The 27,907-nt window shown below is 32.8% G+C and overlaps 3 protein-coding genes and 1 long non-coding RNA gene across 4 annotated transcripts; 3 read left to right on the top strand and 1 right to left on the bottom strand.

Annotated features, from left to right (window-relative positions):
- Positions 1–364: 364 nt before the first annotated feature.
- On the bottom strand, positions 365–1,492 carry LOC111396419 (putative clathrin assembly protein At1g25240). Its single transcript, XM_023022855.1, has one exon. The coding sequence runs from the start codon at positions 1,490–1,492 to the stop codon at positions 365–367; it is 1,128 nt and encodes a 375-aa protein (XP_022878623.1).
- A 3,808-nt stretch (positions 1,493–5,300) lies between these two features.
- Positions 5,301–6,627, top strand: LOC111396439. Its single transcript, XR_002702999.1, has 2 exons — positions 5,301–5,353; positions 6,388–6,627. It is a non-coding gene; the product is annotated as an uncharacterized LOC111396439 (long non-coding RNA).
- Positions 6,628–8,146: 1,519 nt separating this feature from the next.
- Positions 8,147–10,767, top strand: LOC111395400 (G-type lectin S-receptor-like serine/threonine-protein kinase At5g24080). Its single transcript, XM_023021374.1, has one exon. It carries the CDS (start codon positions 8,224–8,226, stop codon positions 10,603–10,605), a length of 2,382 nt encoding a protein of 793 aa, XP_022877142.1. The 5' UTR covers positions 8,147–8,223; the 3' UTR covers positions 10,606–10,767.
- Positions 10,768–23,143: 12,376 nt separating this feature from the next.
- On the top strand, positions 23,144–24,453 carry LOC111396438. Its single transcript, XM_023022876.1, has 4 exons — positions 23,144–23,227; positions 23,461–23,715; positions 23,970–24,128; positions 24,224–24,453. Exons 1-4 carry the CDS (start codon positions 23,225–23,227, stop codon positions 24,401–24,403), a joined length of 597 nt encoding a protein of 198 aa, XP_022878644.1. The 5' UTR covers positions 23,144–23,224; the 3' UTR covers positions 24,404–24,453.
- Positions 24,454–27,907: the final 3,454 nt, after the last annotated feature.

Genomic DNA, 27,907 nt, shown 5'->3' with positions numbered 1-27,907 from the left:
AATACATCGCCAAAACTCTTCATTGAGAGATGACATTCCATTATAAAAGAACCTGTTGTATGAAGAAAGTTCTATGCAAATCAAAGCAGAATTTAGATAGCATCTTCTGTATATTCTACCCTGTATATTCTAAAATCTTATATATTTCTTTTGTTTTTGCAAAATATAATACTGATCCTCAGAAATTATAAATGGCTAGGATTGAAAAAACAGTAAAATTTCTCATTTGAAAATTGATGAAGCGTTTCCTCGTGTGATCTGTCTTCTCGGTTATTTGCATTTTGTTCAGTTTTTTTAATCGTTTTTCTTCCTGAGACAATTGAGAAGGCTCTTCAAAGGGAATGCAAACCCTGCTCAAAGATTACTAGAAGCTGATCAAATCTGGAAGCTGTTCTTGATTGTTTATCTTTGAATGAAGGACAGGTGAAACCCAAGACGGGGAGAAGGGATTTTCTTGGCTGATGATCATGAGATCTTCTTCAAATTTCTCCCATTTATCGGTGATTATAGTTGTTCTCTTCGAGTCTTTTCCTTCATTGGAATTTTCAGATTCTACGACAACAATCGCTGTATCTTCCTGTTGTTTCGAATCCAATTCATTCCCAACGGATTTCTCAGACTCTGATAATCCAATTATTATTTGCTCAAGTTCTTCAATTCCCTCTTCTGGAACTTTTTCAACCATGGGAAATTCTAATGCATTCACTACCCCGATCTGTTGGCAGAATTCGATGTATAAAGAAAGATCGTCGCCTTGGGCTTTCGCCTTCTGCACAAGTTCGAGTGCCATTGTTGCCTCGGCTTTTTTAGCAGAATAAATATTAACAAGAATGATGGCAATCCCTCTACATATTTTGCTGTAAATATCAAAAATCTCAATGATAATTCCATCCATTGCATCCAGCACAAGAGGGACCCTGGTTGCATTTGACTTTGGTTTAATCTGCATCAACAAATCAAGCAAACCTTGCAGCTTCTGCAGCAATTGAAGCTCTTTAATTATCGAAACAATTTTCTGTGCTTTGCGTTCCTCGAAATTCTGATAAATAGTGATCGATTTCTGATCAAGAAACGCATAGTATTGACGTATAAACGAGTTGTGTGCCCATGTTTTCCCTGGATCAGAATGCCCATCTGTAAAATCTGACAGATCAAATGGCAACTTTCCAATTTTCTGAACGGCCTGGACATTACAGTTAATGACACCATGCATGAGAATCAAAACTTTAAGAGCCACCACCCAACTTCTTGTTTTCTTCATTCGATTTGATATGGACCAAACAAGAGGCTTGACATGGCAAGTCGAGAGACGAATCCATTTGAAAACCCTATCTGTATTCTTAACATCAATAGAGAATTCGTCGTGGTTCGTGGCTTTTATGACGGCCGATTCAATGTCAGGATTCCGGAGCGCTGTCCGCCTAGACAGACTGGCGATCCAGATGCTATTTTGATCCTTCAACACTGCGGAAGCCCTTCTCCAGAGCCTCATCTCGTGTTGCCAATGTCCCTAGCCTTTGTGTCTTCCTTTGTTTCTCGTATTTTATTAATCTAAAATTGCTTGTAATTTTGAATGTTCCACACGGTTTAGCTTGTTTCTAGGACATGGCCAGCGGTTTCCATTTGGGCATTTAACATATATTTGTCTAACAGATTCCCCAAAACATGAGGCAGTTGTAATAAAAATAAGGTGCCAAGTACACGGGTTGGTTGGTTGCTCCGTTTGACTTTGTCTTATGGTTAGAAGGGAACATAACTAACTATAAATTTCATGTCTGTTTGGATTTGGAAGTACCAAGTTTGAATCTATCCCCACCTATTAATTTTAATCTCCAACTTCCTATTCACTGTCTCTGTGAAACTGGGGGATCTGTCACCCCTAAACTTACTCAAATCGTACTTCTTTAGTGTCACTAATTAAAGTTGGTCTTGTTTAAGGGTTCGTTTCAAACTTAACATTAAAACCTTATGCTCAGTTTGACTTGATAGGAATTTTCCTATCTTTAACATTTTTTGAGTAGTAGAAACATCATGCGCCTGTTGGCATTCCAACACTTCTCTTTTCAGGTTCTATTTGAAAGAAAATCCAGGACAAATTAAACCACATGCTCCATCGCTTGTGCGGCCCGCGTCAATTCCTTTGAATTTCATTCTTGCGAACGTACTCTTCAAACTGAATACTTAATATGTTATCTAGATCACTGCAAGGATCGATAAGCACCAAATCATATCATTTTCCAGATAGGTCGTACCAATTTCAGTCTAACCTACTTAGTGCATGCTTACCAATTATATCCACATATACCGCATGGTTTTTAGCCACAAGAATCAGTCTCAGCGTACTTTGGATCACATAAATGTTTGTGAACTCGCCTTGAATTTTTAAGAGGTAAAAAAAAATGACCACTTAAGCAGCGTAGAATGTAAAACTCCTAAAATTCCATACACCCTTTGCCTAATTAGGTATGCTTGAGCTAAACTTGAAAATACAACTCAAAAAATAATGAATTAACTTCGATTTAAAAAAAAAAAATCAACTTGAAGATAGAATTGAGTTTTTAAAGAAAGAATCATACTTGTGAACCAAAAAAATAAATAAATAAATCATTTAAGTTTATTAAAGCATAACGACTCATTTTTATAAGAAGTCCATTGTATTTTCAAAGTCCATAAATTTATTTAAAATAAAGTAAAATAAACTAAAAATGGTAGCTTCTAGATTTCTCTATAATCAGCAGTGTTCTAAAAAAGTGAAGTGTAATTAGGTGTAGAAGTCAAGTTTCAAACTTTACCAAGCAAGGCCTAAACGTAAAAAATCGTTATTTATTTTCGTTATTAATTTAAGTAGTTAATCATTCTAAAAATTATTTGTTAATTAAATCAACACATACCAAATATCTAAAATTATACAGATAAAATCATTCAAGTTTTTGAAATGCAAAAACTAATCTATTTTTTATAGTTTCAACTTTTAACTAGACAAGTCCAACTTAATAAATTTATAGGAACTTTTGTACATATTTTTGATGTTTTTAACAATACGATAAGTCTATAAATCATAATTATAGAATATAAATAGTACTATAACTTAAACTTATCTAAATTTTTATGGGATAAATCATTTTTTACTTTTATACAGATAAATCATTCAAAAACTTGAAAATAAAGTAAAATAAAAGCCTTTTAAAAAAAATAAAAAAGTTAATAAATTAAAGTCAAATAAGGAGTTTTTGATAAAAAAAAAATAATAATAATAATTAAAAAAAAAGTGCACTTAGGTGCTTATTATGCGGTCAACTGCTAAGTTAGCACTTAATTCGCGCTTACTATCAAAATAAAGTACGGGCTTCACAACTAGGCAATGCCTAGATTCACAAGTACAAAAGAAACTATTTTAGGAGAAAATTCAAAGTTCGGGACAGGAAACTGGAAAACAAGGGATTAAAGAGAAGAAAATTCTTCCAAGTACAATAAGAGAAAAAATATTAGAACATTAATCCTTTGTTCATCTTGTTTCTCTGTCCAGTTTATGCTTCGAATCTTCTGTGACTATCTATTCGCCATAGCAAAGAGTTAAACAAGGTTTAGGCTCTGTTCATATCTAATCTAATTGTAGAAAATTGTTATTAAGGGGTGTTTGAGCCATATTATTTTAGTAATAATGCATTTTAGAATAGTGTATTGATGGAAAATGTGTGGTTAAAAAATAAGGAAATTTTTTTTATCTACGTGTAATATAATTTTATTGAAAAATGTGTAATTGAAATGATGTTAAATCACTGTTTAAAAATATATTTTTTTGAAATAATGTGGCTCAAACAAGCTCTAAATAATTTTAATATTCATGATTTTGAGAATTATATTTTTGTTGAAAACTTGAAAAGTGTGTATTAAGTTTCTACAAATTTTCAAGTTATGCATAATGGGGCGGATCCAGCACCTGATGAGGGGCGTAGCCGAGCGTGCTGGATGCCACCTCGCCAGGTGCTAGATCCGCGGATAGTTGCACTTACCGTCGACGTTGAGGGAGAGGCTGCTGTAGTTGCAGAGAAGCCGCTGGGAAGAATAAGTGACAAGATGTTTTATCTTTCTTTGTTTTTTTAATTTTGGGTCTTCTATTGGGCTTTTGCCTGTTTAAAAAAAATTAGGCCCGATTTGAAGGTTAAAAAAAGGAAGTGGTAATTACCAAAGAAGACAGGATGGTCCCTTTTTACTTTTTTAAATTTGGGCCTCCTATTGGACTGTTGTATTTTTAAAAAATTAGGACCCATTTTGAATTAAAAATCAATTTACCCCCACCCACACCAATAAAATACCCAAATCAACCTGCAATAAAACCCTCGTGCTGCTTGAGCTCCCCTGCGATTGCGAACAGTGATGAATGCTGCGACCGCAATTCAGACAGGGGCGGACCTAGACGTTTAGTATTGTGGGGTCAAAATTTTAAAAATAATTTTTTTAATAAATAACATATTATCAATAAAAATAAGTTAATATGTATTTTGACACTTTGAAAACGTCGTTTAATTACATCATTATTAATATTATTAAATAAATTTTGCTACTTGTATAATTTTGTTTATTATTTCGTTGGTAAATGCTGAGTTAACATTGAGTAAATTAAATTGAATATAGAAATTAAATGAATTGAAATAAAATTCAAGTTTAGTTCAGGAAGTAAATAAAATTCAAATTTAAAGCAAACATATATAATTCGAAAGTAATTTAAATTGCATTTAATCCGTAATAACCCTAAAAAATTTACGTCATATTTCGTGTAAGACTTCCGAATAAAACGATATAAATTATATTGAAAAATTTATTGTGCAAAAATAATAATTAATTGAATTTTTTAAAAGAAAAAACTAGTTAGACGTCTTTTTTGATACGTACGTTTGATACATATTTAACTATTTTCAATATTTGTTTGGACCATTCGATATGAAAATGATGTAGTTTTCAAATCAAACTTTTATATAGTATAGACGATTTGTGGATTCAGATAGCACATGATGCAAACGAATTTTTAAAGTTAGGATATTATCGAAACTTTCAAAATATTAGTTTCAAGCGGCCTCCTTTAACATGTCATAACTTTTGCTATAATTGACCACTTCGCATGTCATTAATGAGTGAAAAATTAGGCCATGAGCTCTTTGAAATGGTATTAAGAATGTAATATTTTGACTTCATTTGACATCCCGACGAGTACATCAAAGTAGATTATAAAAAATAAAAAAAAAAAGAAGAAGAAGGGCAAAATTTTGTGGGGTCATTTGACCCCATGTGGTCCGCCCGTGACTACAGATAATCTTTTTCGACGATGCCGTCAACTTGCCTCTCCGATGTGATTGTGAGAGCTTTTCTCTTTCTCTTCCCTTGTTTTGGTTTTCGTTTTTTGTCCTTTTATTTCATTTTTTGATTTATCATTTAGTTTTACTAGTTCCAATTTATGTTTTATGAGTTATTACCGTATTTTGTGATAAATAATTCAAGATGAAATCCCTACCAGCTACCTTCTAGTTCCTGTTAGGTTGTTATTCAATAGATTTTGGAGATTATAAATAATTTGAACTTTGTCAATATAATAATGCTTGTTTAATTAATTTTAGTCGTAAACTGAATATTGGTATTTTATTAATATATATTGTCTATTTAATTGAAAAATAAATTGGGGCAATGCATTTTGCAGACTATGGATTCATTTTTTCATCCCAAATAAAAGATCGAATCTAGTTCTAGTTCTAGTAGTGCATCTAATTCTTCTAATTTTACTCCATACGATTTTTTGAATATTATGTAATTAAATATTAATAAACGACCTCACTATCACAGACGTTGACCGTTGGTGGTAAACGTTCAACGCCTGCCCTAACTAGACTCGAATTCTGGATTCCCCCAGCAAATATTAATAAACGACCTCACTATCACAGACGTTGACCGTTGGTGGTAAACGTTCAACGCCTGCCCTAACTAGACTCGAATTCTGGATTCCCCCAGCATTATCTATTTATATCACTACTAGAATAGCTAAAATAATATTTAAAATACGACAATACTTGGATTATTCGTCTCGGCACGCCTAGACTCATAAGGCTTGAGGTTCAATCTCTTCATCTGGTCACGTTTTATGATTATTAATATCTAGCTCTTTATAATTTCTAAAAGATGTGTCTTGGCTATCGAGAAGTTATGGCCATTGGAATATGTTTCCATCTAAAGAGACATAAAGAAGGTGTTCAAAAAGACGTGATTTTTTAGTCGTAGCATATTCCAAAATATTCTAATAACCTTATCTCCTATAATATTCATGTTTTAAGTGGTTCACAGTCGATATTGATTATTCATTCACTCAAAATTGATTTCTAATCATAAATAATTTTCCAGTGGACATGACGTTATTACATTTGGGGAAAATCATTCATTTGTTTGGTCCACAGACCCCAAGCCTTCTCCAACGAACATGACGTGACAAAGACGGAAAACGACTCAATGGTCATCGTATTGAATTACTTTAATTTCTACAAATTTTCCATGATTTGCTTGAGGCTAATTCTGTAAAGTTGGGGAGTCATTTATCCAAACTCTGTTAAATTGTTGATTTCAGGGTGCATTATTATGCTTTAATTGATTTTAAGTACAAAGTGACAAATGGTTCAATTGTGTGCACCAGTGGTCTTGGCAAGTTATGTCAAACGGGTCTTTATTGCATGTTTGGCTAAGTTTAAAAATTTATGAGCAAATAAATTTATAAATCGATAATTAAGTAAAAATTAAAATTAGCACATTTTTAATTGGTCAATGTATAAATTACTTATTTTGACGTTAATCTTCGTTTTATTGTCCAAATAAATTTTCTTTTTAATTATAAATAAGAAAAATACATACTATGCTTGAAAAGAATTAAAACTAGCCAAACATGTTCGCCATAGTTCCCCTGGTCTAAATATAATTCTTTCTGTGATAGAGGAGAGGAGTGGGGAGAACAAGAAGAAGAATTTCGTAGAAGGGTAAATGTGTTTTGATTGAAATGCCCTTATTTATTTGGTCAAAATTATAAGATTTTTCATTTCTTGGTCAACTAACGGCCACACTGACAGTTTCCATCAATTTGAACTTCGCCTACGAATTTTTTAAAGGTTTGATTTCTGTGGTGACACAATTGAAATATTTGGACTAAGTCTGCTATTAAATGAAAGCTACAATTTTCCCTAATAATTGTGTCAATGTCATAAAATTACACATGTTCAAAAGAAAATGCAAATTCGTGTGAGAAAAAATTATTTAGCCAAAAAAAATAAAAAAATAAAAAAATCCAAAATCACACCCTTTAGTAAGTGGTAAAAATTTCATAACAAGCCCTTGGGAGCATATCTCAGTGGTGCAAATGATATGAGTAAAGTAGTTTCAACCTTGTTGACAGTTGCACTATGAGGTTCGATTCCTGAAATATGGAATTGGACACTTTGTGGGCACCAGTGTACGGATAAATTCTTGTTCCCTGCCCTGCTGGAACATATCCCAATAGTGTAAAGGATATAAGTGAAGTAGTCTCAGCCTTGCTAATAGTTGCAGTATGAGTGTTTGATTCCTGAGATATGGAATTGAACTCTTTGTGGACATCAGTATACGGGCAAGCTCTTGTTTCCTGACCTGTTGGGACACATCCCGCGATTTACCTCCCTCACGATTCTCTAAGGATGGGACGGTGCAGGCTCTCAAGATTGAGGTTCAACCTTTTTTAAAATTGTCATAACAGAACTAAAATATAAAGGCGATTAGACGGAATTGATTGCTCTAACGATCATCAGTTCACCTGAAGGTTTAACAACTATTCGATGAATAGGAAGTTAATCAAGCTAACAGATTAATCAATTATGTAATATTATTAACTTTGGTGACAAAAAATTCTTCAATGACTAATATGAAAATTTTCTAAGTGGTTATCAGTGAAATAAATATAAGTCAATAAAAGCTGGCTTGGATTCCTTTGTTTTATATTGGTCATGTAAACTCAAAACGTTATAATCCTCACACCCTATTAAAATTAGAATTATGACAGAATATTTTACACGGCATCCAATAATAAAATAACAGACTCAGTGGGCACGGCTTCATGGTCAACGGTCTTGCGTCAACGCACGAATAGTCCTCAAAAGCCGCCATGAATGAATTATAGATAAACACCTTCAATCTTCACACTACAACCAAATTTGATCGATCATGGCTTTCAATTTCAATCTCTTTTTGTTCTTCATCTTCTTCATCTCAAATCTCCAGTTTTCAACATCCCAACGGCAGCAAATTATTTCTTCATTTTCAATCTCCATCTCCCCATGGACTCCATCACAAAATAGAATTCTCCTCTCCCCCAACTCCACTTTTGCTGCAGGTTTTTTCGAACTACCCACTCGAAATGGACCAAATCTCTACACCTTTTCTATTTGGTACCATAACATATCGGGAAATACCACCGTCGTCTGGTCGGCGAATGATAATTCTCCGGTGGGAAGGTCAGGTTCTTTGATCATTATGCGCTCTGGCGAACTGCGCTTGATCAATTCTACTGGTGGGCGAAACCTGTGGCCTGTTTCGGGTACGAATGGAACGGGGCTTACTTTACAGGACTCTGGGAAGCTCGTGTATGGAAATTGGGATAGTTTTTCGATTCCAACTGATACTTTTCTTCCAAATCAGAGTATCAATGGGTCTGCACTTGTTACAAAGAACGGGAAGTTCAAGTTTGAGACCAAACGGCTTGTTTTCGTGCCGGAAAATGATACTTACTGGACCAGTGTTGTGGATCAGAATTTTCTTAGGTTGGATGATCTCGGGAACATTGTCCTAGAAAATAATCAAATATACTACTCTTCGGATTATGGTGTAAGGAAGTTGAGAAGATTGACACTCGATGAAGACGGAAATCTTAGGCTGTACAGCTATGATCCAAGCTCAGGGCAATGGATTACTGGCTGGCAAGCTTTGTTTCAGCTGTGTACAATTCATGGTACGTGTGGTGCAAACTATATATGTATGTTTAATGTTACAGATCTTTCTACATCATGTGTATGCCCTCCGGGGTATAAAAGAGGGCCTAATGATTCATGTGAACCGAAAAAACCGGTAGTGGGAAACAGCAAGTTTTTACGTTTGGATTTTGTGAATTTTACTGGAGGGATAAACCAAACTGACTCTAAAACTAGGAATTTTTCAACTTGTGAAGGACTATGTATGGCTAATTCGAGATGTTTAGGCTTCATGTTTAAATATGATGGAACAAATTATTGTGTTATACTAGAGAAGATGTCTTTTGGATATTGGTCTCCAGGAACAGAGACTGTCATGTACTTGAGGGTTGATAGATCTGAAGAAGATGAATCAAATTTCACTGGCATGACAAATTTGATGGAAACAACATGTCCAGTTAGAATAAGCCTCCCTTTACCCCCAGAAGAGTCTACCACAACCACTAGGAATATTGCCATAATTTCAACTCTGTTTGCAGCTGAGCTTCTTAGTGGTGTGTTTTTCTTTTGGACATTTCTTAAGAAGTACATCAAGTATAGGGATATGGCCAGGACGTTTGGCCTTGAAGTTATGCCTTCTGGTGGACCGAAAAGGTTCAGCTATGCTGAGCTTAAAGCTGCAACCAAAGGTTTTACAAATCCTGTTGGGAAGGGCGGTTTTGGTGTTGTTTACAGGGGAGAATTAAGTGACGGACGTGTGGTGGCAGTGAAATGCCTGAAGAATATTACTGGCGGCGATGCTGATTTTTGGGCAGAGGTCACAATTATAGCCCGGATGCACCACCTTAATCTGGTCAGGCTATGGGGATTTTGTGCTGAGAAGGGTAGTAGGATACTAGTATACGAGTACGTGCCAAATGGTTCACTAGATGAGTTTTTATTTCAAACTGTCGAGGTGGTGGAATCATCTGAAATGGAGGAAGAAACGGTTGAAATTGTTGGTTCAAAGAAGAAGCCAATATTGGATTGGAATATCCGGTATAGAATCGCACTAGGCGTGGCAAGGGCAATAGCGTACTTGCACGAAGAGTGTCTGGAATGGGTTCTACATTGTGACATCAAGCCTGAAAACATTCTCTTAGGGGATGATTTTTGCCCAAAGGTATCAGATTTCGGACTGGCCAAATTGAAGAAGAAAGAAGACATGATGAGCGTGTCACGAATGCGTGGAACCCCAGGGTACATGGCACCAGAATGGACACGGCCGGACCCTATCACGTCAAAAGCCGATGTTTACAGTTTCGGATTGGTTCTCCTGGAAATTGTTAGTGGTTCAAGGAATTTTGTACAACTAGATCCAAAGGTGGAGAGTCATCAATGGTTCTTCCCAAGGTGGGCTTTTGATAAAGTTTTCAAGGAGATGAATGTGGAAGACATATTGGATCATCGGATCAAGCACAATTACGACAGCAGAGAGCATTTTGATATGATAAATAGGATGGTGAAGACTGCAATGTGGTGCCTCCAAGATAGACCTGACATGAGGCCATCCATGGGGAAAGTGGCTAAGATGCTGGAGGGGACTGTTGAGATCACTGAGCCAAAGGAGCCTACCATTTTCTACTTGTCAGATGACTGAATAATCTGTGTGTTATCTTGTTTGTAAAATACTATAGATTTATTAAGCTATTAGTTTCAATGGCTTAGCAGATGTATCTTTCCACAACTTTGTGATTTCATTAAGGTATTAGTATTTTGGAGTGTAATGCACTAAGTTGTTATCGATCTTTTCCCAGAAAAATTGACTCTCTTTTAAGGCAAACACAAACACGAACAACCACGTAGTAAGGATATTTTTCAATACCAGGAAGAGATATAACTACTTTCTAAGGACTGAAACTAGAGTGGCTTATGAACAAGATTTCTGGATAATTAATGAGTAAAACTGTTTGTGGGTGTTACATGTGTTTGTTTTGTACTCTTTTCCAACTATGCAAGAAATACTTAGTTATAGAAGTAAAATTAACTGACAGGAAGGTATCTTGACCTTAGTTGGAAGATCAAGCTTCAGTTTGAGCCCCATTATATATAAAAAAATAAAACTCATTTTTCTTCGAATTTATTTTCAATAACACATTCTTCCAATAAAATAATTATCTTAAAGATAAGTTCCAAATTGTAGTTTATTTTAAAATGTAAGTGGGTTCACATTAAAAACAAGTTATATATTTATTGCTTATTTTTAAAAACAAATCATCGCAAACATGCTGTAAATATTGCTTTTGTCATGTAAATTTGTTCAAGTAATGTTCGAAGATTTAGAGGGTAAAAGTTAGGGTTTGCCAATAAAAACTGATGCATGTTTGGTCAAATTTACTTCTATTAAAATTTTTATTTATACATGTTTGAGTTTTACCTTTTTCTTACTAGTTTTGATAGAAAGCAAGATTATTTTATTAATATTTAACTTTTGACCAAAAAACAAATTTATTTTAAAACTTATTCACTTAAAAGATTTAACGGGTAATATTGTCTTTATTTGTTTAAAAATTGTAGCTTAGGTTTGCATTTTTTTTTTCAATCATTGAAATGTTAGCCATTTGAGTTTACATTTATCTTTCTATGTTTTTATTGGTATTTAATCATATAGTTATGGAACTTAACACTCTTTTAGACAGAGATATTGTATCATGTCACTGATTCAACCGGTGATCTAAGGTGTCAAAATCCTCTAAAATAATATTAGTTAAGATTAGGATAAATAAATCAGGAAAATCACACATAGCTTCTCTAATCTCTGTGTAATTCAGCACTTGGCTTCAATAAATTTTACTTAATATTCGAGTCCCAATCCTATTAATTTTGTAAGAATAAAGTCTTAAGCGATGAAATATTAAAATTTGACAGACACTCATAACAAGTGAAGATTAGCAAAATTCTGTAATTCAATAACAATTCGTTGCCAACTATTAGTTTGATGTATGTGAAAATCGAACAAAACACCAATTCATTTATTAGAGATGATACATACACTCAATAGTTCGTAAGCATGCATTCATCAATTAACAACACATTTAACAACCTAATTTTTTGGAATACTATGATATGCGTGAATATTTATTAAGGTTTAAATAGCATCCATGATAGAATCTAGTCATAAAATGACAATATTTCACACCCCTTCACGTTTGATTACATTTTTGGGAGTGGGGGGAATCCATCTTCGCGCATATTTGATGAATGTGTTGCTTCACTTGTTGACGCTCTCTTCCATTGCTACAATGGCAAGGTGCTTGCCTATGGCACACGGTATATTTATTTTCATTTTATAGTTTCGTTGCTCGAAGAATTCATTCAAGAAAGGGTGTTTTGGGGTGCAAATTTGCCTTATTATCATTTATTGTATTAGTTCCATCTATGAGTTGCACTTGGAAGTTTATGTTGACATGTAGACTGATAATCTGATATATTATACTTGGCTATTGTGTCTTATACCAGGTCACGAAAAAATTACACCATGGGTACTAATTACCAAGCAGAAGAGCATCCCGAAAGTAATAAATACCATTTTTTCATAACTGGAATCTATGAAAGACTCCGAAGAGTTTTTGATCAAAGTATCTTTTTCTCAAGGTATCAGTTGTGAAGTTACAAATTCCAACCTTTTTTTGGTTATTTTTTGTATTTAATCTTTTGTGGTTATTGTTTATGTTATGATTTTGAAAATTTTTAAGGAAGAAGTCTCTGATTTGTTGGATCAAGACTGACTTGCAAAAGTCCCCATTCAAATTCAAGAAACAATGAGCAGAGGGGTTACACTTGCGGGAGTAAAAGAGGCAGAGGTCAAGACGAAAGATGAGATGGCGTCATATTTATTGCTCGTGCCACTAGGAGCACAGATAGTAATAGCCAGTCAAAGTGGATGTTTGTCCCAGATATTTGTTCGAAAACAAATTTAACACAAAAACTCAAAAGAATGTAAATCGCAGAAAATGTAAAATCTAACACAAAGGACTTTTTCACCACAAAGGGCGCGAATGTTCAACCGTAAGGCCTACTCACCACATTGAGCATCTATTAAGTAGATAGAGCTTTAGATCTACTAGACGATCACCAAAAAAGGTTACGAATGTATGAAGAACTCAGGGATTTCTTCACCGTCATTCTCTCGCCTCAAACAACCAATACAAACTGCACATCGGTATCAATCTCTCACTACATGTACATAATTGTCTACATAATGATGTTCATTATTACATATGATACTGGATCCAACCTTTAATTCAAATTTCACACTTTCACATCAACAATCGGATGATTGTCACATCACATTATGAACAACATTATGTACATGTAGACTTTTCCCTCACAAATATACACTCAATATACTGTTTGATAATCACTCAGATTACAAAGATCAAATTACAACCACAAAGAATACACAGTATGGCAGAAAGAAGAAAACCCTAGAACACTCAATTATCCCACTTCACGCGAAAATGAAAGGGCACAAGACTCCTAAATAGCACAAGTCAATGAGTCATCCATCAGTGGAAGAGAGATGGCCGTGTGTAGGGCCAGATCAACAATTCAAGAAAGTGTAAAAGCGTTTTTATAAAGGGCACATGACTTCATCCCATTAACTAGACTCCAACCTGGACTAAAAACTTTGGCCCAAGTACAGTGAGGTAGCCCAACATCACAACAGTTGATTGTTTTTTTTTTTTGACACGTCGATGATAATTTAGGTGGAAATACTCAATCTTGGTGTGCCCACTATGTGGCTTTTTTTGTTCCATATATTGACAAGAATCGTGAACTTCTTCAAGTGTAAATATGTTGTGTTGAGAAGAAACCAAAAATAAACCCAACTCCAACGGTAGCAGTCATGTCTCATGACATTTATTATCAGGAAACTTGATGGAAGATTATGACTTAATTTTAATTTCAGTGTTCTCTTTATAGAAGCATTTGTTTCATAATAAAGAATCTTCCTATGTTATGTTTGCAAACAACTAGTGCCACCGCATTTTTTTTTCCCTTCTGTCAGTTGAATTTCTATAATTAAAGTTCTAAACGGTTATGTTCCCATCACAACTTATATAAGTAACCTTCTTACAAATCTTGATGCTACACTTTATATGTCAATATAGTCGTTCACATGCCATCTTCACGATATCTATGGAGCAAAAGAGAATTACCAGTTCTTCAATTGGAGATGATTTGGGAGATTATATTTCGACTGCTAAAGTACATTTGGTTTGACCTTGCAGGTAATGAACTAAACTTCCTCTCCTCCACCCTTTCTCCAATTCCATTGATTATTTAAAAAATCAAGACAAGTGATGCTAACATTTCTTAGCAGATGCTTGTAAAATATTTTTATTTTGAAGTTACATTAATATAGAGGGCGTCATAAGTTTCAAAGGAATAAACTATGTTCATAATATTATTGCACTTTTATTTCCTCGTGTGGATATGAATATTTTATTATCGTGTATTTCCACCTTATTTCAGTAAGAAATTTTGTTTATTATACTAAGCAGTGGTTCATGACTTCATGTCGTTCAGGATTCCCTGAGGAAACAGCAAAACAGTTACGATTGGTATGCTGTTTGGATATTCTAATTTCATTAGTAGACAGACGATGTGAAATTATTATAAACATTCATAATGTGTGTGAAATGTTATGATGGTTGACATCTCATATTTATTTTTCTAAAACCGACCTGACGCTGGATGCCATGGGAGAATTATAGGAGAAGGGGAAGGATAGAGAAGATGAGAAAGGAGGGGGAAAAGAGAAGGGGGGAGAGAATAGAGAGAAACAGGGAGAGAATATCAATTCATTTCATTCATTCAAAGTTGCCTATTACAATGCGAAATAGCCTTTTATATAGGATTTGAAATATTCTATCTTAAAAAGGAAAATATTTAATAAAAGCAACTAAATTAAATCTAATCATATTTCCTAAAATACGAATTAAAATTGGAAACTAAACATAATAATATCCCTTCTAATATTGCATCATTTCTCCACGATTGAGAGAGCTTGACTCCGGCGAGATCGACTAGTACTTCATACTTCAAGGAGATCGATATTTTGTCTACACCAAATGCTCGTACTAGAACTTAGACAACATCAACTTCTTAAACTCATGCCAAGGAGGGTGATCTTTCTTAAGAACCAAGTACCTGAACTGATCATATGAAATCAATTGAATTTGTAAAGCATCCCCATGAAAATGATCTGAACAAGGATGACGATCTCTTTGTCTGACCAAATATCGATACAAAGCTTCAAAAAACAACTATATAACTCATCCATAAGTTTTTCAATTGATTGGTCATAATGAGTAGTACAAGGATCTAGCAAAGTAAACTGGCCTACAAAAACAAGTGAGTACAACAAAGGTAGCTCGAATGTATCCCGATAAGGAAACAATTCTGCTATATTGAAAACAAAACTCTCATGTAAATGCTATGGCCAATCAAACAAATTAAGTTCAATTGAGAAATTTACAGGGGTGTCCCCATTTCAGAATTTAATAGATTTCTTAATATTTATAAATTCTCATGGATTGTGTGAAATTTGATAGAATTTAATAGATTTCTTAATATTTATAAATTCTCATGGATTGTGTGAAATTTGATAGAATTTAATAGATTTCAAAAGATTTGAATGGATTTCTATTTTGTAAACTTTAAAAGATTTTCATGAATTTTATAGATTTCAATGAATTTTATAGATTCTGAGTAAAATTTATAAATATGCTTAACATAAGCCACAAATTTTTACTTCTTTAACGACTCATTCTTAAACATATGCACGTTAATAAATCACAGAAAATGATCGAATCCTTGTTCAATTGTTTGTTAAACATTGAATAGTATAACAGAGCTTCAATAAAAAATACACTCAATATTCAACAAAATGCGAGAGTGGGAGAGGACAAAATATGTAGTGTTAGATAATCAAAGTCGTAATCAATATGAATTAGTTCAAAAGGCCACAACCTTGTGAGATACAAACACACAGATGTACACATACGTGTCCACAAGGCAATTAATTTCATACCTCCAGAATTCTCATTGACCATGCAGACACAAAAGAAAAAATTGTGGGATACCATCCTCACATGTCTTGGCTAGGATTTGCAGGTATATATAGAAAACACACAACTCTTCCCAAAAAAAATGAATAGGGTATAGAACTTGAAAGACGAAGTTATTCCAGTATCCATACAAGAAATCGTAAATTACCATGATAATTTGCAGCACATCTATAAAATAGTAAACAATATATAGCTTCAATAAGAAAAAATAAGTTCAATAAAAAATCACACTCAATATTCAACAAAAAATAGTAATCTTTCATAAATTATCATCAATTGAAAAGTTCTCATACACGATCATTTCACAGTAGAGAAATGTGAGATAGAAAGAAGAAGAAAATTTTTTTCAAGATGGGGGGGGGGAGAGAGAGAGGGCAACAAATATGGAGAGATGTGAGAAATGTTGTGAAATTTTTAGGTTTGGGTTAAAATTGTTACTGATTCTTTGTACTTATATTTTTACCTTGAAATCCTTTAAAATCTATCTACTTAATGAAATCTTTTAAAATCAACTAGTTATTGAGGACATCTAAATTTCAAAACTACCTATTAAAATCTATGTTGAGGACACTTAAATTTATAAGTATTTTTAATAATCTAGATTGGGGACACCTATATTTTAATGAATTATATTTAAATCTGAATTGGGGATACTTCAATTTATATGGAGTTTTAAAATCCATCAAACTCTAGATTGAGGACACCCCCCTTAATCTTTTCTTTACACGTGTGGGAAAAGTGTTTGAACGAACAATGACATTGGACAACGTGGTAACCCGAGAAGCATCACAAATTGGTGGTAAAATCATATCAAAGTCAATGTTAGGATCATGCAACAGATTTGGTAAGATCAACTTCGCGCGTAATTGAGGATAGGTTGACTGTTTGACTTAGGTGGTAACATGATTAATAATTCTTCATCATCGCTATCAAAGTATTCAATTGGTTCAACAATGACAACTTTATTATCTTTCTCAAAAGGATTGCAAGGTGGAGCCAGGAATTCCTGTAACGGTGGGCTAAAAATTTTAAAAATTAGATACCATGCTATTAGATACTCGCCATCAGGGGTTGCCTTAACCCTAGTAGTCGCAGTGTCAAACCTCATATCCTGTATCAAATCCACTCTTCGCCCTTCGCTGATGATCTAGAAGTAGACCCAAAATGATACAGATCATTTACAATAACTTACCAGGAGCAAAATTAACATCAATATTAATCTCTTTTAAACTTTCAAAAAGCATCTTAGCATCCAGTGAATTAAAATGAAATAAAGTCAAAAACCAACCTTTATCCCAAAACTAATTAAAAGAAGATAATATGTTTCAAATAACCATTTTAAGCATCAAGCCACCTCCAGTGATCAATAATATTTCAAATTTGATACGAAAAAGTCTGCATTTTACCAAGAAAGAATAGTTCATAAAATAAAAGGCAATCCATTGTACCAGGATTTTTATGGAGAAATCTGGATGCGATTACTCAATTTTTTTCACCAATAACCCTATTACTAGTAAAACCTAGCAGGAACAACTGAACAAATCTTTAAATAGCTGTACATAAAACACATAATTATTCTCGAAAAATTACTCTACTTTGAATCCTATATAAAAAAGGGGATTTAGTAAAACTAATTATTCAAAATACACAAATTCAATTTAACATTCACATTTGAAAAAAGGGTCACGGACTCACCGTCACTCACTGCAATCAGTAGGGCACAGGCCGGCGGTGAGTCTGTAATCGGTTGTTCCGTTCGTTGCGGCTACGGGCAGGGGCAAAGTAAAAAGATTTAGGGATTTTGATTTTTGGTTTTTGGGAATTATTTGAATTGGTTTTGCAAAGGACAACGGGAATAGCCGAATGGAAAAGAAAGGGGATTATACATGTGAATCAAAATAAGAAAATGGGTAATGGACTAACTAATGGTATTATTATTGGGCCTAAAATATATAGAATTAGTGGGCTACAGATTAAAGATTTTTTTTTTAGGTGGGCTACCCACTAAATTTACTTGTTGGTGGGCTAATTTGGTTAAATTTAATACAACAAAAATAAAAAAATAAAATAAAATAAAAAAATTTATGTTGCATCTGGGCTTGGGTGACACTGGGCTGCAACCAAGTGTGGCTTGGGTGACAGTGGGCTGGAACCGAATCCGCCCATGATTGCAACTAGACTCAAGATATTATAGTTTGGACTGGGATGATATTCCTAAATTATGACATGCTTGGCGAAGATGAAAGGACGTGTTCCATAAGTTGGCCTGTTGGTAAGCGTCGTCTAAGGATTGGAATGCAGGAATATCATTAGGCAAAATTTCAGGATTCAACCCATTGATAAACCTTAACGCTATGATGTGAGGGGCCTCATAACTATAACAATGTTTCATGTATACCTCAAAATCTTTCATGTCTTTTAACATAGGAATGGCAACTATCCCCGCACCATCGGGGATATTTGGAAGCCAGTACGGGAAGGGGCCAGAAATTGGATTAAAAATTCTCGTTTATCGCACTTGTTTATTTATTTTATTCATTTTTATGTATTTGTTTTTTTTTTAAATAATTTTAATGTGAATAATACAAAAAAATAAAAGAAACAAAAGATTCGGGATTGGTTCAATTTTTTTGGTTACAATGTTCCCTGTCTCTGCTCCCCTATTCAACAGAGTTGAGATCTGCTGTCCAATTTTATTGTCTATCCAATTAATTCTTAACACATCATCAACTTAGTGGGTTAGTAGTGAAGTTAATGAAGATAAATTTGAGATAACATATTAATTATTAATGATATATCAATAATTAATTGAATGGACGGTAAAATTGGATAACAGATCTCAACTCGCTTTAACATTCAATTTCAAACATTCTTATTTATGATTTTTTATTTAAATTTAAATAAAGTATTGAATTATTATTTCACTTTTCATAATATCAGGATTTCTAAATTTTGATTTTTGTAACATTCGTATCTTAAATCATCCAAATTACCAGTTGAATAAGGTAATTAGCACATTTTCTAATAAATAATCCAATTTACCAGTTGAATAAGGTAATCTAATAAAATTGACTTTGAACGAAAATAATGCAAACTTTGGTGCCATATTGGAAAAATTTTACACCAAAATTTGGTGAATTTTGGTGATTTGGTGCATCCATTGGAGATGCCCTTAGTGTTCTAAGAGGTTGCTCAAGCTCAGGGTTCGGAAAAATGGCTTGCATAAAGGTGAGGCGGGTAAAAGGGGATCATATTTACGTTTACTGGGGCTCAACCATTTTTAAATTTCCAAAGGGAAAAATTCATATTTCAGATGTATTCTTTACTTCATTTCAAAAATCAAGTAAATAATTTGATAATTCAAAATTCAGGTATATATTTAATTAATTAAAAATATTTATTAAATAATGATCACAGATTCATAATTATAGGTCACAAATTTATTTACTGGTCACATATCATCAAATTAATTAGTTACAGATTGTTTCAACGTCACAAATTAAAAATTTTGTAAGTCACTGATTATTTCGATGCCACAGATAAAAAATTTACAGGTCACAAATTTTCAGATTCCTAGATTACACTTAAACAGTTGTTCACAGATAACTAAATGGTTGGTCACATGCGTCAAAAAGTGGTCATATACCACTGCAAACACAAAACAACAAATAATCAACTCTCCAGCCACCAACCACCACCTCCACTGTCGCCAAAAACCACCATTACTGCTACCACCAAACCCACCACCAATACACAACCAACAATCTCACCAACATCTCTACCACCACCCAATTCACCACACCACCAAGACAACTGCACCCACAACACCACCACCAACCAAATTCGAACCTATGAACCCAAATCACCACGGTACCACCGGTCCACTACCAACCAGATTAGAGGCCACCAACCCACCACACCATATATGCACCACTACAGAGGTCAACACACCATTGCACATCGGTGTGCCACCACCACTAAAATCGCAAGACATGATCGAACGATTACTGCATAGTTGTGCCTCTCCCACATCAATCCATTTGCCAGCCCACACACTGGTGCACGTGCTCCAAGCGAAGTTGCATTAAACGCCCGCCGCCACCACCACACCCATACCCACCACCACCGCAACCAACCACACCAATATCTCACAGCATCGATTTAAATGTCAGCACATCAAACAACGTTGATTGCCATCTTCGATCTCTTTATCACAGCAGCACCGCCAGTGTTGCTTACGTGGTGGAGACTCGTTGGTGTCCGATGGTCGGTGTTATGGCGGCGGAGGTCACGTGTGACAAGGAGGAAGAGAAGAGAGGAAGAGGGAGCCAATGAGTGAGAATGAGAGTTGGAGTGGGATGAATGAATTAAAATTAGGGATTGTAATTGAATTAGGGTTTGGAGTTATTATATTCGTACCTGATTTTTGAACAACGATACTTTCATCCTGATTTTTGAATTTCAATCTTCAAACACCTGGAAATCTGTAATTTCCACATTTTCAAATAGAACTAAGTCAAAAAATTACCCTGGCCCAAACTCAATCCACAAATAACCCCCGACTCCATTTTATTTATGTTCCATATTAGAGCATTTGTTATTTAAGAAAAAATCAAAGCATTTTTCATTCTCCATCTTGTTTCTATGCCCAATTTATGTTCCAAATCTTCAGTGACTTCTCCATAAGCAAAGAGTTAAAACAATATTTATGCAATATATATATATATATATATATATATATGAAAACTTGAAAAGTGTGTTTTGAGTTTCTATAAATTTTCAAGGTATGCGTTATTTATTTATTTATTTATTTATTTAATGATTTAGAATAATTAAAATATTATTTAAAATAGAACAATCCTTTATTACTCACTTGGACACGTTTGTGCTCGTAATGCTCGAGTCTTGACATCTACACTATGCAACACTTTATGATTTTAAGAACATTGTTATTTATAACATCCACAAGTTGTGTCTTGTCCATCAAAAAATATATTTTTATTGGACTCTGTTTCTATTTGAAGAGCCATAAAAAACATGTTCAATAGACCAAATTTTTCAATCATTAACATTTTCTAAAATGTTTCGCTATATTCAGATATTCTAATCTACAATAATTTTATACTTCAACGGATCACTTTCGATCTTAATTTCACATTCAATTCAAAATTGATCTCAAACAATTATAAACTACGATATACTACTCGCAAATAAAAATCTCGTGTTTCAAATTTCAACAATCATTGCTAGAAATTGGTCAAAACCAACCCATCAAAACAAATTCCAACGGAGATGACATTTTCTACCGTGTGTTACATTTGAGGAAAATCATAAATGTTAAAAGCCTCTTCGGGTATATGCCCTATTTTGGTTACTGTTTTTGATAGACTACAAGTCCATCTACTTAAACATGACGTAGAGCAATTCATAGAACACATAGAAGATGCTTTTATTGCAGCCATATCATTGTCGAATTTTAATATCAATTTGCAGTTACTTATAAAAAAAATATTGTAACTAGCATATTAAGATCACCCTTGAAACAAAACCAAATGATAATATGACTAGAGATTTTGTTATTATCGAGAGAGACAATAGGATCATTAGCACAAAATAATAAACATTGTGAGGTTTGATAGAGAATAGAGATATACATCTATGCTTCACATGGTTGTTAAAGATGTTCTAGCTCATCAATGTTTTCTTAAATGTTCGTATTTTTCATAGAGATATAAAAAAATCAAGTATATGATTAGACTTAATTGCTATTGAGATAAGCTTTTAAATAAAACAGAAACATTGACTAACAAGCATGATTTCAAATTGTCGATTTAAATTGTTCAATAAAAAATTAAGTAGTAAGGGGGATCGATATCTTAGCAATACGACTCTCGAATTTGATAAATTTTCTTTACATTGCTTTCTATTAGTTGATAGATTTTATATTGTTTAGTTATAAATTGATTTTGCTATTCGATTAAGGGTAGTGTTAGCTTTAACTGGATCAAACACATAGTCCTCATGTGTTCGACACTGTACATATCACTTTATTACTTGCTCACAATCCTGTCCACTTGCGGGTAATCAATTGATCATACCTAAGAGGTTGCAGGAGCCCAATTGGGTTGACGACCCCATGAACATCTTATATGTGAAGGCTTCACATTTTTAGATGGAGGAAACCTTGTGAGACAGTAGGGTAAAAAGTTCGACATATCACTAAAATTATAGGGGTATTTTAATTTGTCACTGAACTTTATTCTTTTCTAAATTAATTATCTAAACATAATCCATTCCACATTTATGAGCTTTGATATGGATTGCGACTAGGGAGATGCTAGAAGAATAGAAATTGTCAATTGCCACGATTCAATTGTTACATTAGCATTCAAGAGAAGTCTAGGATCAAGCCTAAACTCAAAATTCTGGAAGAAATACTTAACATGGACTCAGAATACCATCGTGAGAAAGATGATAATAATAATAATAATAATAATAGTCCACTCGATTAAGAGTACTAAATTGTGACATCCTTCTCTAAATAAATAAATAAATCACGAGTCAAAGTAAGAATTTGTAAGTTAAAAGAACAAGTCATTCATATTCGAACACACTTGAGCAAACAAGGAAAGCTGTAAATATTGAACATCTCAATTACTCACCCATTGTCAAGCAATTTGACTTAAATTCCACTTTAATTTGTCAACATTGTTGATGTTTGAATGTCTTCAAATTTTATTTGATCAAGATTCTCATATCTTACAATCTGTCATGTAATAAGATTGATTAAGTGTTTACAAATTTCTAGATTTTAATTCCAATATTTATGCTACAAATGAAAAGGCTGTTATTACTCATTAATATAGGAAAAAGATGAAACGGCGCCGTATGAATCCAGAAGCGACGGCCCAGATTACGGAGTTAAACCACATTTCGTCCATCCGATGCACCCTGGTGGATCAAACGGCCATCATCGCTTCTTTTTTGCCACCAATAGTGAACGACTTTCCATTATTACGAGCATGAACATTTTATTAGGTTATATTCTTTCAACTTTTTTAGAAGATTTCTCTTCCCATTTCTATGTCACTTTAATTTCTCCAGTTTTTCTTGCATTCTCTCTACTTCAACTCTATTACAAAAATGGTTAGTATCAAATCATCCGTTTCAGTTCTGTGTTTCTGGGAAAGAATTAAGCTAATTTGAATAGATTTTTTTGCGAATTTCATTTTACTTACTGTAATGTTATTGTTTTAATTTACTCGTTTCAATCCGGGGATTTTTAGCAAGGAATTAAAGATTTTGAGTATGAATTTCAATTTCAATTTCAATTATAAATATTCAATTTGAATGAGATTCTGAGTTTTTCTGATTGGTAGGTTGGATTGAAGAAACGAAAACCAGAGTGGTTGAGCAGTTTGCTGCACAGCAAATTCTTCGATTCGTGTATTGATCATCGAGAGCTGAGGAAGAATATGTTCTGTATCGATTGTAATCTTTGCTTCTGCAAGAACTGTGTAACTTCTTCGACTCACTCCAACCTTCATCGCTGCCTTCAAATCTGCAAATACGTCTATCACGATGTTGTTCGCCTCCAAGATATTCAGAAATATCTCGATTCTTCTCAAATTCAGGTTCGTATTTATTAACAGTTCATTATCATTATTTTTAATTTTGATGGTAATTTAATTGATGAATATATATATTTATCTCTAGTGCTGTTTCTTCTTCTTCTTCTTCTTATTAGTATCTATCTGTTTTGATTTGGTAATCCATCATTAATAATCTCAATTACTAGTCCTTTTTTTCAATTTTCTTGTTATGATTAGTAGTTAATTCGCTTATTAACGATTTAATAAATGAAATTGGTTATAATATATACATGCAGACGTATAAAATTAATGGTGAAAAAGCAGTACACTTGAATCCTCGCCCACAATTCAAAAGATTTGCAAAGTCTTCAAAGCCGAAAGCTGGGGCATCGTGTGAAGAATGTGGGAGGCACATACAAGACTTTCCCAATCGCTTTTGCTCCATTGCCTGCAAAGTAATTTTCTCTGACTTACGACCATATTGGATAGTACAATTCTCCCGTGCCCAAAATGCTTATCAACCGCTTATGTTTCAAATTTTGGTTTGCAGGTGTCGTCAGATACGATAAATGAACGGCAAAGTCAGGAGATTTTCACCAAATTTGACGAGCTTTCTAGTGAAAATGATACTTCGGAAGTAATTCAAGAATGGGTTAGTACTTCATTATTTACACGGAAGAAGCTATTGAATAAAAGAAAGGGAATCCCTATTAGAGCTCCTTTACGTTAAATAAATGTCGAAATGATACTAAAATTTCAACACTTTTTTTTTTTTTTGAACTGCCCATCTTATATTCAAATTTCAATTATTGTTTATAATAGATCATGTATAATTTAAAATTCATTTGTGTTCATGCTATTTTTGTTTAATTAAGCATTAATACATATGACAAAATAGGGGTCATTTATTAACTATTGTGAGTGCTTTTCATCCACCTTTTAGGTAATCTTTTTTGTTGGGCTGTCATTAATCGAGATCTTTGTCGAGTTGGTGCTGGCTTCTCACTTTGTCCGTCATTTAGTAGGGCCATTATAGCCCCATATGTTATGGCAAAAACAGTTTGGTCCACGTTTACACATGGATATAGCAGACAAAAAAAAAAAAAAAACAGGGATAGGATCCAGGTTTTCAATCTAAACACCACGTGTCACATAATGATTGGAAACTAAAAATAAAAAAATAAAAAAGAAAAACATCAGCACAAGATTCTGCCACGCTGCACTTGTATCCTCTCCCTAGCTGCAAACCCTGACAATTCTACATTTACCTACACATTTTTATTGAATCTTTTACCTATACTCACAGTAAGAGGGCGGGTCCCACAAACCGAAATTTTTAAATGCACACAGGGCCGCCGGCATATGAGAATTGGGCACCAATTTGATAATCCATTTCTGGTACATATATATTTACTCTATATTTTTTATGCTATAATGTGTTTGTTATAACCTATTTTAATCAACTTGTCTTTTAAATTTTTGTTGCACTTCTTCTACACGTTTCTTGTGTAACAAGACTTTTGAATAATTATTCATTAATGAGTATAACCAAACGTGTGCATACGTTTGTGTTTTTTGTACTTTTTTCAACTATGCGAGGAATTGAAAGTTATAGAAGTAAAATTTTAATTGACTGGAAGATATCTAAATCTTCTTGAAATTTTACTTTGTGAGTCGATTATGAGCATGTTTGGAGTGACTTATCTTATAGATCCTCTCTAAATGTATGATTAATTACTTTATTTTAAATGTATGTGGATTCACATTAAAAAATAAGTTATATATTTATTGCTTATTTTTAAGATAAGACATCCCGAACATGCACTAAATATTGCTTTTGGCAGGTAAATTTGTTTAAGTAATGTTGAAGTTTTAGGGGGTAAGAGTTAGGGTTTGCAAATAAAATCCAATGCATGTTTGAGTTTTACCTTTTTCTCATTAATTTTGATGCAAAGTAAGAACTTCATGAATTTTAACTTTAACCAAAAATTTTTTGCTTATTTTAAAATTTATTTACTTAAAAGATTTAGCCTGTTTAACAACTATTATTTGGAAAAAATAATGTTTTGAATATTGATTTTTAAAAAAACGTGTCATTAAAAAATAGTGAAATTTTTTAGATTTACTTGTAAAATATTTTATTATGTAAACATATAATTGACAATAAATATGTTAAAAAAAAAGTTTTCAAATAATAGTTATCAAATAGGGGCTTAACAAGAATTTTTTCGTTATTTGTTTAAAAATGGTAGCTTGGAGCCTTAGCTTTGCTATTTTTCAATCATTGCAAGGTTAGCCATTTGAGTTTCCATTTATCTTTCTATGTTTTTATTAGTAGCGGTTTTCCATCCGTGCAATGCACGGACTATGTCATTTTTTAGCTAATATTAAATTATTAACGTGTCAAAATATCTATTCAATTCTCTCAATAAATCTACAAATTTGATTAATTGTTTAAAATGATAAATAGAAATATAATTTTCATATATAACACACTTTTGACGTTAAAAAAATTAAAAGTTTATTAGAAAATGTTCTAAATGACGTCAAAAATTTTATTAGATTATTTAAAAAATTAATTGATCGAGAGGAAAAAGTAACAATAAGAAAAAAAATTTAAAAACGATCGAATTTCTTTTATATATAAAAAATTTCAGATGTTAAAATATCAAGATGAAAAATTAGTTGGCCTTAATTTTGTGTTGCTATAATTGAAATGTATTTTCTGGAGATAGGATAAATGTTCTCTTGATTCATGAATTAAAAACCCAAATTATTGGAACTGATAATTTATATATTAAACATTATTTTAGTCGGGTGGTTATTTTACATATAAAGGACTTATTTGATGATAACTATATTCAATATAATTAAATCGTGTAATTAATCGAATCTTTTTTATTGTTCAATATTCAATCGATTTAATGAATTTTTTTATTTATGTATAATATTATTTTATGGAAGATTCTGCGACTGAAAATAAAAGAGAGAAAAATGAGGAAAGAAATTAATGGAGCCAAACATAAGTTGAGTCACAATATAATATTTTGTCACTTAAATAAGGTTGAGATTTTTATTTAATCACCCAATTTTGATATATTAAATTTAATCCTCCTAAATTAATATACATCCAAAATATTCAATATCGTCAAATAAAATAATCGACATCTTTTTGACTAAGTATTAAAATTTTTCAATATTATGTTAAGTTTTACTTTGATTTATTGCAATTACTTTTAGGAAATAAACAATATACATGATTTAATATACTCTGTGCCATGTTATATAAGGATAAAATAGATTTGTATAAAAAATATATCTATCACCAAGGAAAAAAAGAAATTATATCGAGAAAATTGTCGTGAAAAAATAATAAATATTAATAAAATAATTGATTTTTTTAAAGAAAAAAGGCGAGTTATACGAATTTTTTAACTCACATATTTGATATACTTTTAACTATTTTCGATATTCATCTAGATCATATCTATTATATAGTTCTCGAAATGAACTTCGAGAGAATATAGAAGATTTATAAAGATTTATGATAGATTTTTATAAAATAAAATAAATCACCTAGTGAAAAAAAAAAAGAGAGAGAAAAATTGACACAAAAAAATATTAATCACCCAATGAAAAAAAAAATTGACGCTGAGCATATCTAAAAAAATCAATGCTTGAAGGAGCCAAGAGCAACTCCACGGAGCAAATTGCTCCTGGATGCTAAGAGCAACAAGTGCTTGGGCCACTAAAATCCTGCCTAATGGAGAGATCGTTGGAGATGTGACAAAACCCTATACTTTTCATTACAAAATCAATAAATCTGAAAAAAGATTGATTATTTTGTGAAAGAATTTTTGGACCTATAAAAAGGGGAATTTGTGCTTGTGGAAATTATCGAGTAATCGAAGATGAAAAAGGAGACCCAAAATTTTGTGAATAATGTAGAGTCGAATTTGTCGATTCTCGCATACGAAGATATCAAATGGGTTACATCAAACTCGCATTCCCAGTAACTCATGTGTGGTATTTAAAACGTCTTTCTATTTATATTGCGAATCTTTTAGATAAATCTCTTAAAGAATTAGAAGGCTTCGTATACTGTGATGTGTGCAACTCCTGACAGCAAAATTGCTCCGCGGTTATTCTATGGTTTTTTTTTTTTTTTTTTAATTTTTTTTTTATTAAGTGAATTTTTTTGTTTTTTTTTAAATCTTTTTTAAATTTTTTTTAT

Source organism: Olea europaea, chromosome 6, assembly GCF_002742605.1.
Source record: "Olea europaea var. sylvestris chromosome 6, O_europaea_v1, whole genome shotgun sequence".
In the NCBI taxonomy this organism is placed as follows: Eukaryota; Viridiplantae; Streptophyta; class Magnoliopsida; order Lamiales; family Oleaceae; genus Olea; species Olea europaea.
This window is presented reverse-complemented; position numbering and strand designations above follow the sequence as displayed.

Excerpts from the sequence above, each read along its gene's own strand:
- LOC111396419 (XM_023022855.1), bottom strand. The coding sequence starts at position 1,492 with ATGAGGCTCTGGAGAAGGGCTTCCGCAGTGTTGAAGGATCAAAATAGC.
- LOC111395400 (XM_023021374.1), top strand. The coding sequence starts at position 8,224 with ATGGCTTTCAATTTCAATCTCTTTTTGTTCTTCATCTTCTTCATCTCA.
- LOC111396438 (XM_023022876.1), top strand. Across the intron at positions 23,716-23,969 it reads TCGATTCTTCTCAAATTCAG|ACGTATAAAATTAATGGTGA; the intron begins GTTCGTATTTAT and ends ATATACATGCAG. Across the intron at positions 24,129-24,223 it reads TTTGCTCCATTGCCTGCAAA|GTGTCGTCAGATACGATAAA; the intron begins GTAATTTTCTCT and ends TTTGGTTTGCAG.